General features: G+C 43.7%; 1 protein-coding gene across 5 annotated transcripts; it reads right to left on the minus strand.

The window, feature by feature from the left end:
• Positions 1 to 10,874: 10,874 nt before the first annotated feature.
• Positions 10,875 to 13,421, minus strand: id4 (inhibitor of DNA binding 4). Of its 5 annotated transcripts, none has more exons than XM_042332476.1 (3): positions 12,783 to 13,421; positions 11,491 to 11,558; positions 10,896 to 10,970 (listed from the first exon to the last, which is right to left on the minus strand). In XM_042332476.1, the coding sequence occupies exons 1-2, from the start codon at positions 13,128 to 13,130 to the stop codon at positions 11,511 to 11,513; spliced, it is 396 nt and encodes a 131-aa protein (XP_042188410.1). In that variant the 5' UTR covers positions 13,131 to 13,421; the 3' UTR covers positions 10,896 to 10,970; positions 11,491 to 11,510. The 5 variants fall into 5 exon arrangements, with proteins under 5 accessions (XP_042188407.1, XP_042188410.1, XP_042188408.1 ...); XM_042332474.1 differs by having other exon boundaries at positions 10,896 to 10,974; XM_042332477.1 differs by having other exon boundaries at positions 11,486 to 11,558.
• Positions 13,422 to 14,271: the final 850 nt, after the last annotated feature.

Consider the following 14,271-nt stretch of genomic DNA (forward strand, 5'->3'; position numbering starts at 1 on the left):
GGTGGATGTTAGAGATCCCTTGGCACTATTCAAAAAGAGAAGGGAGTTCCTCTACATGTCCTGGCCGATAATCCCCCAAATGAAATTGGTCACTCATTCCATGGCTGTTTGTGGGACACTGTTGCGCACAAACTGGCTGTCACATTTCACCCACAAAATATACAATTAATCCACTTTACATTATATCCAGTGAAGTGCTTTGAGATATCTTGTGTTAAGGTGCTATATCAAATTCAAGGATTATTGTTATTTAAACATAAATTACCTTTATAATGCACACTTAACACACTTAATCTTGAACTGAATATGTGAAACTTTAAAATTTGCAAGTAATTGTGCACACCCTAAACTTCATTTACTATTTGTGCTTCTTGGTGGAAGAAGGACTCAGCTTGTGTCACTGCTGCTGATCACTATCCAATGACTTCCTCTTGTTGCAAAGAGGGCATGTGTGACAACTAGATCCTGAGCTCACATTACCTGCTGCCAGGCTCAAGCATGAAGAGTAGCGAACTGGGCAATGTATCCGAGGGCATCTCGGGTACCTGTGGATCTGTAATCTAGCATGATTCAGTGCCATTAGGTAGAGTGACCATATGTCCCCGATTTCTGGGGACAGACCCGAATGAGATATAGTGTGCCTGGCCAAATTTGCCTTGTCTTGAGTACAGCAACAAACTGAGCAAGAACAATAAAATTCTAAAACAAGTACATTCATCAGAGAAATATAGCCATTAATCCAACAAGCTTCTCCAATGCCACATCAGGAATTGTGGTGAATTCAGTCTTTTTTATGTGTTTCTGGATTTGAGTTACAAAATATGGACACTCTAGAAGCTGAGGGGATAGGGGGCAACTGAGTGGGTAGGGGGGAACGGGAAGGAAACAGAATCAGCTACTCTCTTGGGATAATTTAATTTTTAAAAGTATTGTTGATAGAAATGTTTTGATTTTAGCATTGATTAATGAGTTTGTGAGAATAAAGCTCCACCCAGTACTGTGCAGCATGAGTCACAGGTGGCGTTTTAGCTCTTTCATGATTTAATTTGGATAACATATTCATGGACATGTTTTGCAGAATATTTCTCCTATCCCTTTATAATTGGTCAAACAAAAACACACCAAAGAGCTGTTTGAAAACATGCATTTTTCCAAGGTGTTCCTGTTTTCAACAGTGTTATTTTAGCAACATGGCATCCAGGTTAATTGGCTGTGTTTAGCAAGAGCAACACATATATAAGAAGATTCAACAAACTTTCCCAAGGGTGCATTCTCCCTCTGGTTCCAAGGGAGGGCGCTCTTTGACTTAGGTAATTGTAAAAGCAACATTAGGACAATAGAAACATAACAAAAGGAGCAGAAGGGAAGTAAAAGAAACCCTTTATTCCTCATTGCACTATGAATTGTTACACCAGAAATCTCAAGGCAAACAATGAGGTGTGTTAGGTATCTTCTTTATTGAGGCTAACTGCACAAGTTATGAATAATGAAACTTTGAATGAATCCAGTTATCTTCAGGAGTGATATGCAGTTCACAACTGGTCATAACGTATTTTAAATATATTATTCGGCAATTAGAAAACCAAATGCACAATTGTTTTTAAACTACATTATTGTGTTTTTTATAAGGATTTTTTTAATATTGTCAAGCTGTATTTAAATTGCAGCAGCAATAGCAATAATAAACCTTGCATTTGATATAGCGCCTTATCAAGTCATTGAGACAATAATGCAATACCTTTGCAAACTGTTTTCAACATGTATGTACGGCTTATATAGTGAAGTGCATTTTTTTAGTAAAAATTTCAAGATAGTTCTGGCAATGAGACAAGCCCTGTTCTTTCAAAATACTCTATGTGTAGATTGTTTTGATAATTGAGGATTTTTTATTCCTGGGTTATTGCTTGTGTTATTGACTAGAAACAGTACTCACCCTCCTACTATTCATTTTATACCCTAGCAACTCCCTACACACCTGTTCAAACAATCTCACTCCATTACATTAATACCAGCTCTACCATTTCTCTTTGTATACAGACATCAACTGCAGTGTTTCTTTTAACATAATGTGTGTGGAAAACAGATTATGTGCGGCTTTGTCTTGTTTCTTCAATAACATGCTTGCTGTTTACCAAAGACTGGTCCTAAGGGTGGCAATTGCCTGTAAGCCACTCCTTTGACTGTCGCAGGTGTTACTCTCTGGCTCTCACACATTTACACAATAAATGACAACTATTGTTTGTTTTGTAACAAACAGTGCATATACATTAGAATCTCAATATGTAAACACTGACTGTTTCTTTTAAATACGGCATATACTTTTTGCAATCCAGAAAAAATGCCATATCCAAAGAGTTATGTATATTCTATCAAAACCATATCCAACTTTCTCCAAACTTCTGCATTACAAGATTAAACATGCTGCTGCCTGGAACACAACACCTACAGTCACTTCAAGGCAATCAAAATACAATTAATTTAATCTTGAAATAAATTTACAGAGAAATATTATTTCAGAATAGTTGATATATCCAAAAAAAGTTTTTTCTTTAAATGATTGATAATGATCTTGACATTTGGTATAGATGATTTTGCGTCTCAAATTGCTTTGCAGGATATAATGTAAAGTGTTATGACCTTGTATTTTGTAAGAATTTCTAGATCTTGCTGGTTGCTAGTTCTGCTGATCAGGTAAATAAATTCTCATTTGAGTGAATAATGGAAAGAGGTTTGGTTGTAGTTTAATGAAGGTGAGGGAAACCTTGCCTTTATTGGGTGCAGCACTCATCAGAGCAGAAGTATGCAGAATCAGACCTCCTCAATGAATTTCAGCAATTTCTGGGTAAAGTTCTGCAGTGATTAACATTTATCCAAGGCAAGATCATTTACAACTCAACACAAAAGAATAATAGGTAGTGGTTATTTTGAAGAGACTGCCAACAACCAGAGATATCTTCCTAAGTCACTGCTGAAAGATAATGTGTTTGCCTAAATAATATCAGTTACTACACTTCTCCATCTCTTTGCTGCCTTTGACACTGTTGACCACTCTATTCTTCTTCACCACCTCTCCTCTCAGCTGTACCTTCATGGTTCTGTCCTTGTCTGGTTTGCGTCTTACCTTTCCCATCACCTCCACTTTGTATCCATTAACTGCTTCCCCTCCAGGCCTCGCACCGTCATGTGTGGCATTCCTCAGGGCTCTGGCCTTGGTCCTTTCCGCTTTGATACCTTGGTCCTCTCCTCTTTAATAGCTAAATGTAAATCGTGTGGTAGAGTGAGCCAGCTATGTGGTGGCTGTTTTGACTGTTGTGGAAAGATCTCTGTGAGTGGACATTTTAGACATTGCCTTCCGTGAGGTTCTGCCTGTTTGTTAAAGTCTGAGTGATTCGATTGTCAAAATGAGCAAAATGAACAAAAAAGATTTTATAGGCACAAATGCGCATACATAAATGTATATTATACTTAAATTAAACCAGTTTTTAACAAATAAACTGACAGTCATGGAAGTCGGGGCCACTCTGTTACACTGACAGTTGGAGTGATGATATATCAGGATTTTACTGTATTGTCACGCAATCCTGAGGGACTGCATGTCACATGCAAACCACAACTAGAGCCGAAATCTCACTGGTCTACGAGAATTCTAAGGGGTTCCTTTATCAGGGAAGTGCTCAAGGAAGAGCCCCAAAGTCATAAAAGTTTTCTGTGACCTCTAACAGGAGATGAGCTGGTACAAGTACTGGTCAGGGACCAGCACCAACATCACAGGTACTGATCGCAGCCTCCGGAAGTGCATTCTCCATCATACAATCCCAGGAATACTACTACTAATAATAATCCTTGCATTTGATATAGCGCTTTTCACGTCTTCTAGACGTCTCAAAGCGCTTCACAGAATATACTGTAAAGTGAATTGACTGTATATTTTTGGGCGAAACACGGCAGCCAATTGCGCACAGCAGTGTCCCACAAACAGTCGTGGATTGAAGTGACCAAGTTATTATTGTTCTTTTTTCTTGAAGGATTATTATCAGGCGTGTGGAGTAAGGAAACTTGCCCAAGGTTTCACCCTGCCGGAAATCGAACCCAGATCTCTCGCTTGCAAAGCGAGTATTCTAACCACTGAGCTACAGGAACCTGCAGTTCCATGAGCAGAGAGAGAGGATGCCGATGCATATATACAGTGACACCTTTACTTCTTTTTACAGTAATAATCTTCAATTACAGTGACTTGCCATAGTACAGACAGCAACTTAGTGCAGTGCACAAGGTATAATATAACAGAGTGAGTCTTCCATTCCTTTTTCGTGGTACAAAATTGTATTCTGGAATTCTTCTTATACCTATAAGATGACAACGATGATAGATTCTGTAATAGAATATATTGGTCCAGTTGGTCTCCTTATCAACCTGTCGGCTCCCTCCCTCAGCAGGCTCTGGCTTGCTCCATGTCCCCGCTTGGACCACCCCACCATTAGTGGTCTGGCCTTTAGCCTCTCTGCCCACACCCTTTGGAACTTCATCCCGCAGTCCCTTCGCCTTACTCCCTCCCTTGCCTCCTTCAAGGCATGTCTCAAAACCTTCCTCTTCATCTGTGCCTTCAATCACCCTCCTACGCCTACCCCCCACCCTCGCCCTCAACCCCTCCTGATCCTAACCACCTGCTCAGGTCCAAATCCCTGACTGTCCAGCACCTTGGGATATCCTCCAGATGTGAAAGGCAACATATAACTATGTAATTGGTTGTTGCTTTGTTTAGCTTTATTTATGATTTCGGCTACTGGACTTCAAAAACTAGAATGAAAGAACAGTGACAATGACCTACAAGATTTGTGAGACTTACCACAACAAATAATTCACCATTTCCTTTGCTACTGCCACCAAACACTAGTCCAGAACTATCAACAACAACAAATTACATTTGTATAGCGCCTTTCACGTCGGGAGGACGTCCCAAGTCACTGGACAGTCAGGGATATAGTCAGCTTTTTTACTTGGCTCGATATTTTGTGAATATGCTTAAACAGCATTCAGATTTTAGGAAAGACTGGACTATTACAATCCTCTGGATAACCATGTTGCAGAGTTAAGTGGAAGTTTTCATTTAAATGCATGCATACTGAACTGTGTTGTTTGTCTATCAGCATTTTGCAATACAAGTTACACTGATAAGCCCACCTTCTACCGGAAATAATGATCTGTTTATGAACTCAAAACAAATCCAGATCAGTTCCTCTCAAGTACACGATGTGCTACAGTACTCTCTTCCCACAAAGCCAGTACTAAAATAGACCCAAATAAACAAGATTGTTTTCAATCAGTCCGAACAAACTTAATCATTCCTTTCAATCACTGCAGTGCTGGATATTGCTGGAAGATTGCAGTAGACATTTTTTTCAATGCAGTGTCACCACTAAAAGTAATACAATTAGCATTTTTTTTAAATATTGAAGGATAGGACTCCATATATTCGAAATTTCATATCAATCAATGAATGAATTATCGATTTGCAAAGCATTGTTTACAATGAAAATTGATTAAATTTGGCAAATTACTGAGGAAGTTACATGTGTGAAAATATTTTGCAAAGCGTAATATGTCTAAACAAAAACTCGATTGCTGCAAGACGGGGTTTGGAAAGTAATGGTGAGGAGATATCAAAGAAGCTATTAAAACGCCCCTAATGGGAATTTGGATGACATGCAGAGAAACCCCAACATTTCCTGATTGCTGGATCGATGTGCTGTGTGTGAGGCGAGGCTCAGTAAGGCTCAAGCAATCTCCTGAGCTGCCCCTGTGAGGAGTCAGCACACACTGAACCGACTGTGCTGTCGGTTCCCAGTTAGGAATCGATTTTTGCATTATTTGAGTCTCTTCATCTGACCGCTTCCCATCCTGCAAAACAAACCGATTTGTTCAAAATGCCCCTGGCCGAGTAAACAAAAGCTCACGTATTTCTCCTGTTGCAAAAGTTGGGTTAAAAGCAGTCCTGCGGTCTGTTACATGATGTGCTAACTGCGAAAGTCCCATCGGGTCCATGAAATCGCTGATCCAAATAGCAAAGGAGCAGCAATAAAGACGAGCAGCACTCACATGTGCTAAATGCTGGATTATTGCATTGAAACTCTTTAGAATAAAATCCTCCCCAAAAACCCTGATTTTGCTAATTGTTCTGATTGTGAAAGATACGGATGAAGTATGTTATTCAAACCGTGTCTTTAGTGCAGTATATATTTGGTGTAGCTCTTAAGGGTTACCTTATTGCCCATAGAAAATACAATGACTTGTGCAAAAGCACACTTGTCATTTGAATTAATACTGAATCATGTTTTAGCGTTTTAGCTCCACAAAGTCACCCTCCTAAACCGCCTAAATCTTTCTGTATTTTTGCTTCGAGCAGCAGCCAAACGGCACAAGTTCTGCGGAGAGCCAAACACATCCACCGAAGTCGATTAAAGTTAAAAGGAATGGAAACGAGGAAGAGAAAGAAGCCTCGAAGAAAGGTTGGATCGACTTCTGATCACATTTTGGGAACCAAATATTTTATCTGCATGCGTTTTCAATACTGCAACGGTACCAATATGTTTTCTAGCCGTTGCAAAAATATATAATTTGAGCAGTGTTTCAATAAAACTACTAAAACTACTAACGCGTAAATGCAATCAGAATTCAAAGCTTTATTTTTGTATGAGAAAACCTACCGTCTCTTCTGACAGTAGGTTTACAAATTCAGCATTCAAATGCTGCAAATGCAGTCGATACTGAATTCTCTTTTTATATAAAAAAAAGAAGTCGCTTTTAAATTCATGAAATACTGAGAGATGCATTTTTCTTTTGCTCTCGGTGGGCAAAGTAAAAATCGCAGCTTCGGATTTATTGTATATATCAGAATAAATGCATTTGGGATATATATATAGAGAGAGAGAGAGAGTGAGGGGAACTTAACCACGTTAAAAAAAAAACATTCTGATCTCGAGAAACGATGCAGAAGGGACCACTGCGATGGGAATCTTTTCCTTAAGTCTCAGCGACTAATCTTCACACGTACAGTATTTCTCCTCTTCTAAATCTAAGCTGTTGGGCTGGTCGTTGAAACTTTTTTTTTTCTAAAACAAAAAGCGTTATCCATTCAGTGACTCTTGTGGGTTAGACAGACAGCAACCGTGTGTGGCAGTTTGCATATATACAGTATTATTAACTAACATTTCCATCTGTGGTCGCTTCTGCACCTCTAGAGGGCGAGATTGAATGCAAAATCCTTCACTGTTGCACTCAATCCCGTCCTCCGTTATTCTGAACCCATCCTCTCCCAATCCTTCCCAAATGTTGAGTTTGGTACGGGTTCCCCCCTATCAGATCTGCCCCAACGGAGCATTTAAAATTCATAAATCACAAGCGCATCTATAATTGTTTTTTCTGTAGGCGTGTAAAAACATTTACTGCTGAATACATCCAGATGTCTGTGGACAAAGAAAAACAAAGCCACTTCGCCACAGAAGTCAAACTGCCATCGTTAAGAATGGGGATAATAGCGTTTAAGACTACTTAATGATTTAAGAGATTAAAAACAGCTATTTCCCCCCCCCAACCCCCCCTCCCCACCCCCCCAAAAAAAAATCGCTCTTGCCATCTGTCTAATTTTCTTTCTGTCAAATTATTTCCAAGGCCTCACTTCCCTACGGGTTGTGGATTATTATATTGCACCTGGATTTCTTTCAGCAGAGCACGGAATTAGCGAGTGCCTTGGATCCCACAGTGACTGGATGGTACCTTTGACCATTTGGCAGTGGGACAGGACTACATGGATCCCCTGCCCCCACATACACACATTCCAGTGTGTGACTGAGGCCAGACTCCCCATCAGTTATGTAACCCATTGCCCAATTAACAGAATAACACAAAACTATCACACACATCCATCCCCACCCCCCCACCCCTCCACAAAAAAAAACTACTGTCCCCTCATCTGTACCCCAGACTAGTCAGAGGATCCTCAAGTGTGCATCCCAGCCACAGCAGTGCCTCAACTCAAAACACGAGAGCTAAAACGATAAATTTATGGCATGCTGTTCGGGGTTGGTTTTTTGTAAAAAAAAATAACACAATACGAGAATATGTTAATGGAGATTGTTAGAAATTGATCTCTTTTTTTTGAAAAAAAAAAGTGATTTCGCTGTGCAAACCCGATTTCGGAGACCTAATCAGATGGCAGAGCTAATCCAACCTTCGCGAAGAGTTATTAAATTAGGTTCGAATGACTCGGTGAAGCCCATCTACAGAACAAACATTGCCCCCAACCCCCAAATCCCCAGTATCACGTCGGGCTGCTGTCCAAATCACATCATCCCACATTAATCAAACACATCCTGTGCAACTCCGTTTAGCAGCACAGGCGCTGGTAGTGCTGTCTCACACACTTGTCTGATCTCATGCCATCCCCTGGATCGTGATGCCATTCCCCGGACATCACACGGAGAAGCCCAACCTTCGGCGTCTAAGCGCACTGTGAAGCCCACGGGAACCGCGCACAGCCCTTCTGGAGCCCTGTGAACCCCAACTGCACAAGTCCCGACAACTGGGACTCATGAAGCACCTCTGACCTCTCCGGCAATCGCGATGAGGTCCAGCGACCGACGCCAAAGCGGATTTAGCAATGCTCCAGACCAGTCAGTAAAGGAAGCGGGTGGCACTGCACTGACTGGACACCCCATAAACCAACCCACCCACCCAACTCCCAACTCAGCCCACGTTCACCCCCAACATCTCGCCTCCAAATCCAATGACGCTTCAGTTCAGGCTAAAGCCACAGAGACTGATTGCGACTCCCACTTCTCTCTCTCTCTCTCCCCCTCCCCACCAGGTTGACCCGGGCTCGATCCTGAAGGAACGGCTTGAAATCACAGCCACAGGGCAACCCGTTCCCAGTCGGGCACAGCGAATCATCCCATCGGATACCATCGCATTATTCCGCACTCGTGTCCAGTCACATCTGACCCACCAGAGAGGAAACCTGATCGCATCCCACCACCGCACTACATCAAACATCGTACTGGGGAGGCGAATAGCAGAGCCACACTTGCAATCCTCGTAAATAATTTGCTTTTACGACTTAACTTCCTGACGGCTTTTAAAATGCGTGTTGGGTCGTGTGAAAAAAAATTGGTTCGTGTAACGCGTGCATTTACTTATTTATGTTATTTATTTGTGTGTGTGTGTGTGTGTGTGCGTGTCCCAGATGTAGATAAAAAAATACCCTCGAGTCTTTCTGTTAAAAGTTTCCTGGTGTGGGTGGTTTGCATGAAATCCGATTTGTCTCGCAGGACCCAGAAGCTGCAGATTTATCCCCTCGGACCTGCAAATCCGAGAGAAATGATAAATTCCAGTATTAATATTTTTTATGACTCTGCAAATCGGGCACTTTATGGGAGAAACCGACCGATCTGAGAACGATGATTTGTGCTTAAAACTCCGTTGTAGAATTCGAGTGCTTTAAGGGTGAGGTTTATTCGGAAATGTCGATGTTGGTTAAAGCTATGTATATATATATATATATATTATATAACACGACTTTTTCCCGATTCAAAATAATTTCAACGTCCGATCGATGTAAGGATTGGTGGTAAGATCAGGTTTTTTTTTAAAAAAAAGAAAAATACGGGTAGCAATTAATAACAACTGTGATATGAAATAAGAGATCCTGAAAGCCTCTCTTAGTCGGCTGTTTTGTGCATAAATAATATTATCTGCAGGCGGGCAGCAGGCAGGGCTTTCTTGACCAGTCAATAAAAGGAATGTCTCACTTTCTCTGGTTTCAGTGTCCACACTCCCCCCACAAGGAAAGCCGCAAATGTATTGAGTTCGTCACCTCCTTTTAACACTCAAGTTTAAGTGTGTGTTTGTCCATTTCACTTTACAGGTTTGCCCTTCGCCCGACAGCAACACACGTCTCTCTCAGGGCTTCACACAGCCCCCAATGAAACCAAACCACACCATCTCCATTCGAGCAGCTAATGTCATGTTATCAGGGATTACTGTTGTGTGATAAACCTGGGGGGGGGGGGGGGAGAAGAAGGGGAGTGGGGGGGGGGGTTGCTTCACGTCAATTCCAAAAGAAAAATGCAGACGGAAACCTTGTAAAACTGTACAAAAATCTTTTTTTAATAAAAAATATCTTATAATTACAATGATCTATTAAAGCATATACATTTTCACGTACACTCATAGAGAACATCTTGGAACTATTTACAGCAGGTAAGATCGACCACCCACCCCTCCTTATACTGTACTTCTATACATTATGCTGACATTTTAATGGGAGGGGGGGTAGGGGGGGCAAAACAACAACCCCCCTCTCCCCCCCCACCCCACACACACACACACCTTGGTCCAAACGATTCATCTATTTAAAACAGATGAGCAAACCTCTGGAACAATCTGCTGGATTAGTAAAGCCTCGGGAATCAGTTCTTTTTTTTTTAGTCGATAAAACTTTCTACTTGCTCTCCTAAAGATGGATTGATTCCGCTCATCTCTCCTCCTTCTCCTCTCAGATCAGTTGTCGAGCAGTAGTATGGGTCGAAGTCGGTCAATTTGGAGCCCTCCCCCCCCCCCCCCCCCCTCCTTCCCCACTCGAGCCTTTGTTTAGATCAATAGCTCAGGATTTGTTTTGATATTAGAAAATAAAAGTCTGCGGCTAATAGGCTATGAACAGCGAGAGAGGAGAGAGGAGACGTGGTTTGGCAGGAATCCGCTCTCAGGATGGAGTCCGTTGGACAGGTTTTTGGCATTGATCGTTGTAAGATTGGAGCTGTCTTTTTTTCTCTCTCTCTCTCTGCTTCTTTTCCCCTCTCACTCACTCACTCACTCTCTCTCTCATTCTCTCTCTCTCTCTCTTTCTTTTTCTTTCTCTCGCTCTCTCGCCCTCTCGTTCTGGTCTGTGCTCGTGCGCGCGGTTCGTCGGGCACAACCTACCTGTGTGAGAGAGAGAAAAAAAATGGGGAGAGGAGAGAGAGAGAGGGAGGGAGGGAGAGAGGGAGGGAATGGAGGGAGGGAGAGAGGGGAGGGGGGGGGAAGAGGGAGGTAGAGGAAGAGAAGGGGTGAGTGGTGTGTGAAACACTGAGCTCCAGACTGACTGGCGCCACCAACACAACACAAGACATGCTTGATCAGCAAACCCCAAACAAACCCGGGGTCACACAGCACTGCGGCTCTCGAGCCACCAGTGCAAACTTCAAACGGGGTGACAGCTGCACGCACTCACTCACTCACTCACTCACTCATCCGCAACACTCGGTGCAGTTAAAACAAACAAGAGAGGGAGGGGGAGATGGGAGAGGGGTAAAAAGTTTACTTGGGTGTTTTTTTTTGGGGGGGGGGGAACGTTACCGCAGCGATATTAAAAGCGAAACTGAAAATTGTTAGGAGATGAGGGGGTGGGGGTGGGTGGGGGGAAGGGGGGGGGTAGGAAGGAAAGGCGCCTCACCTCACCTCACACAGCGTTAGTCACCTCAACGGCACAGGACGCTGTCCTCTTGCCTTTTGACTTTGGAGCCAGCCTGCAAACACAGCCAGCAAAAGCCAAGCTCAGTACCTCTCCCACTCTCACTCACTCTCTCTCTCTCTCTCTCCCACTCTCCCATGTTAATTCCACGGCTGACATATGCCACATATTGCATTGCAGTCGCGACTGTGTTTTGTTTGAACATGTAGAACAGAATTCTCTTGGCAGCACCTCTCGTTTTTATCAGTTCGATGTGTGTGTGTGTGTGTGTGTGTAATGCAAAGCATCTGAGTGTGTGTGTGTGTGTCTATGGTGTGTGTGTGTGTGGGGGGGGGGAGGGAAGCACAGATGCGATTTAAGATGATACCCATCACTCGTCCGAGCACACAAGTCATCAAATACATCCATTGCCTCTCCTAATTGGAATCGAAATGGCACCAACACGAGACGTGCGCCCACACATCGCACTGCTTCTCCCAGTCCAGTACAGTGCCATCATCATTCACCCCCAAAAACAGCAAATTGAAAACGTCCCGAAAAAGGGGGGCAACGAAACGACACGATTTGGGCTGTCGACGTCTTTTAATTTAAAAAAAATACCAAGATGCCACTGCCAAAGCTTCGCGTGAGAGGGAGGGAAAAAAAATGATAATCCAGATTCATCAAAATAAAGAAGATTTTTTTTTTGGAAAAAAAAAGGGTAGAAATGCTGGATGTCAATTCTGTACGTCGTGCGGAATCTTGAAAATACCGACAGGCGAACGTGGCTGAATTGCACTTGAATGAAACATGTCATCCGCACATAGTGTGTGCGGTGTGCGAGTGAGTGAGTGTGTGTGTGTGTGTGTGTCTATCACATGCCCTGTACCCCACTGCAGCAGTCACCACTGGTGTTGTAGAGAAGACAATAGGACCTGATGAGTGCGATTCTTCCCCCAGTGTCGGGGAAGGGCGAAACATTACACGGAGGAAACGCTGAGATCTTTTTGTGTGTGTGTGTGTGTGTGTGTGAGTGCACCGCTGCACAAACCGTTGCCACCGCAATTAAAACTCCGGGCGTATGCAAAACAAAATACGGTCGATGCGCTCATTCTTTTTTTGCGTTTTTTTTAAAAAAAAGCAAAGCAGAATTTTAAATTGTGCATTCAGCCTAATGTTAACGGGGGAGTGTGTGTGTGTGTGGTGGGGGGGGGGGGTGTTTAGCAGCGAGGGAAGTTTAGCATGGTGCTCGAGGTGTGTGTGTGTGTGTGGGGGGGGGGGGGGATCTTGTTTGATTTACCTGCTCGGTGTTGAGGGCTGTCAGAGGGGTGCGGGGAGCCGATGGGCAGCTCGCAGGCTGTGGTCTCATCAGCGCCGGGTGCGTTTCCAGCGCCAGCTGCAGATCCAGGATGTAGTCGATCACATGCTGCAGGATCTCCACTTTGCTCACCTTCTTATTCTGGGGGATCGTGGGGACCAGCTCCTTGAGCTTGGAGTAGCAATCCTTCATGTCGTACTGCAGGTTCATGGTCTCCTCTTCCATCTTACAGCGAGCGATGCTGAGACTGTGCTCTGACAGGCAGCGTAATGCCATCTCGCCGCAGCCCGGTCCTTTCTTGAGCGAAGGTACAGAACCGACTGCTTTCATTGCGCCACTCTAATGCAAAGATTTCCCCTTTTCTGAGAAAATTGCAGACGGCGACTGCAAGTGTTAGCCAAACGCCTTTTGTCTCGCAATCACAACTGACCGAAACAAAATGCACACCGTTACAAAAGAGTCTAATCTAAACCTGTCTCTGCTTCTCTTTACAGACAGATAGACAGATCAGACAGATAGATAGAAATTTCTCTTCTTTTCTCCCCACCGCCCCCCAATTTTTTTTTAAATTCCTGGACTTTCTTCCAGAGGTGCAAATTTCACACTGAACTAAGTGTGGAGATTGCCACGATTTATAACAGCAGGGGCGGAGTGGGGGGGGGGGGGTGGAGGGCCAGATTGACAGCTCGGTGGCTAATGGCGAATCGCCTGCTGCAAATTGCTGGGCTTTGGGAAATGTCAGTCGTATCCAATGGCGCAGCTCGTCTCGCCGGGCGGCCCCCAGCGACTGTGGTTGGTCCAGGTGGGGGCTGGACTCACAGGAAGTACAAGTGTCAGCTAGGATGTGGGAATTGCAGCTGCAGAGGGGAAAGAACAGGGAGGAGGGGGTGGGAGAGGGGAGAGGGGAGAGGGGGGGGGGAATTCTTTACAAATCTGCTAATTGATCACATTGTAGCGCAGGAAACCGCGAGCTGACCTCCCGCCACTGAGAGACGCTTTTTGCCTTGTTCACTGCGGGATGACACCTTTAAGGCTGGAGTGTGTGTATGTGTGTGTGTGTGTGTGAGGGTGGGGGGGACGGGACATCAGTGGCTCAGACCCTTGCACAGTCCTTTTCAAATAAAAACACAGCACAGGCAATTCCCGTACACCCCCCACCCCCACCACATACACACCACACACAGCATCAGAGCCTGTGCGCTATGAACAAATCCAAATGGGGAGACCAGATTATTTCCCCACTTGGAATTCAACATTGCTGCAAAACTAAATCCTTATTTATTGCCAATGTGCAAAGGATATGTGTAGTTTCTGGTGAATGATACTGCAATTGTAGGCACCGGACAGACAGACAGACAGACCGACCGACCGACAGACGGACGTTGGCTCGTTTCAGTCACTGTCGCGGAGGATTTGCTTTCTTTTCTGTTCCTTAACTTGTTGGATTATTTTATTTATTTCCGGGCGTTTG

The sequence above is a fragment of the Callorhinchus milii genome, unplaced genomic scaffold (genome assembly GCF_018977255.1).
Source record: "Callorhinchus milii isolate IMCB2004 unplaced genomic scaffold, IMCB_Cmil_1.0 Scaffold2, whole genome shotgun sequence".
In the NCBI taxonomy this organism is placed as follows: domain Eukaryota; kingdom Metazoa; phylum Chordata; class Chondrichthyes; order Chimaeriformes; family Callorhinchidae; genus Callorhinchus; species Callorhinchus milii.

Excerpts from the sequence above, each read along its gene's own strand:
- id4 (XM_042332473.1), bottom strand. The coding sequence starts at position 13,130 with ATGAAAGCAGTCGGTTCTGTACCTTCGCTCAAGAAAGGACCGGGCTGC. Across the intron at positions 10,975-12,782 it reads CAGCCCTCAACACCGAGCAG|GTAGGTTGTGCCCGACGAAC; the intron begins GTAAATCAAACA and ends TCTCTCACACAG.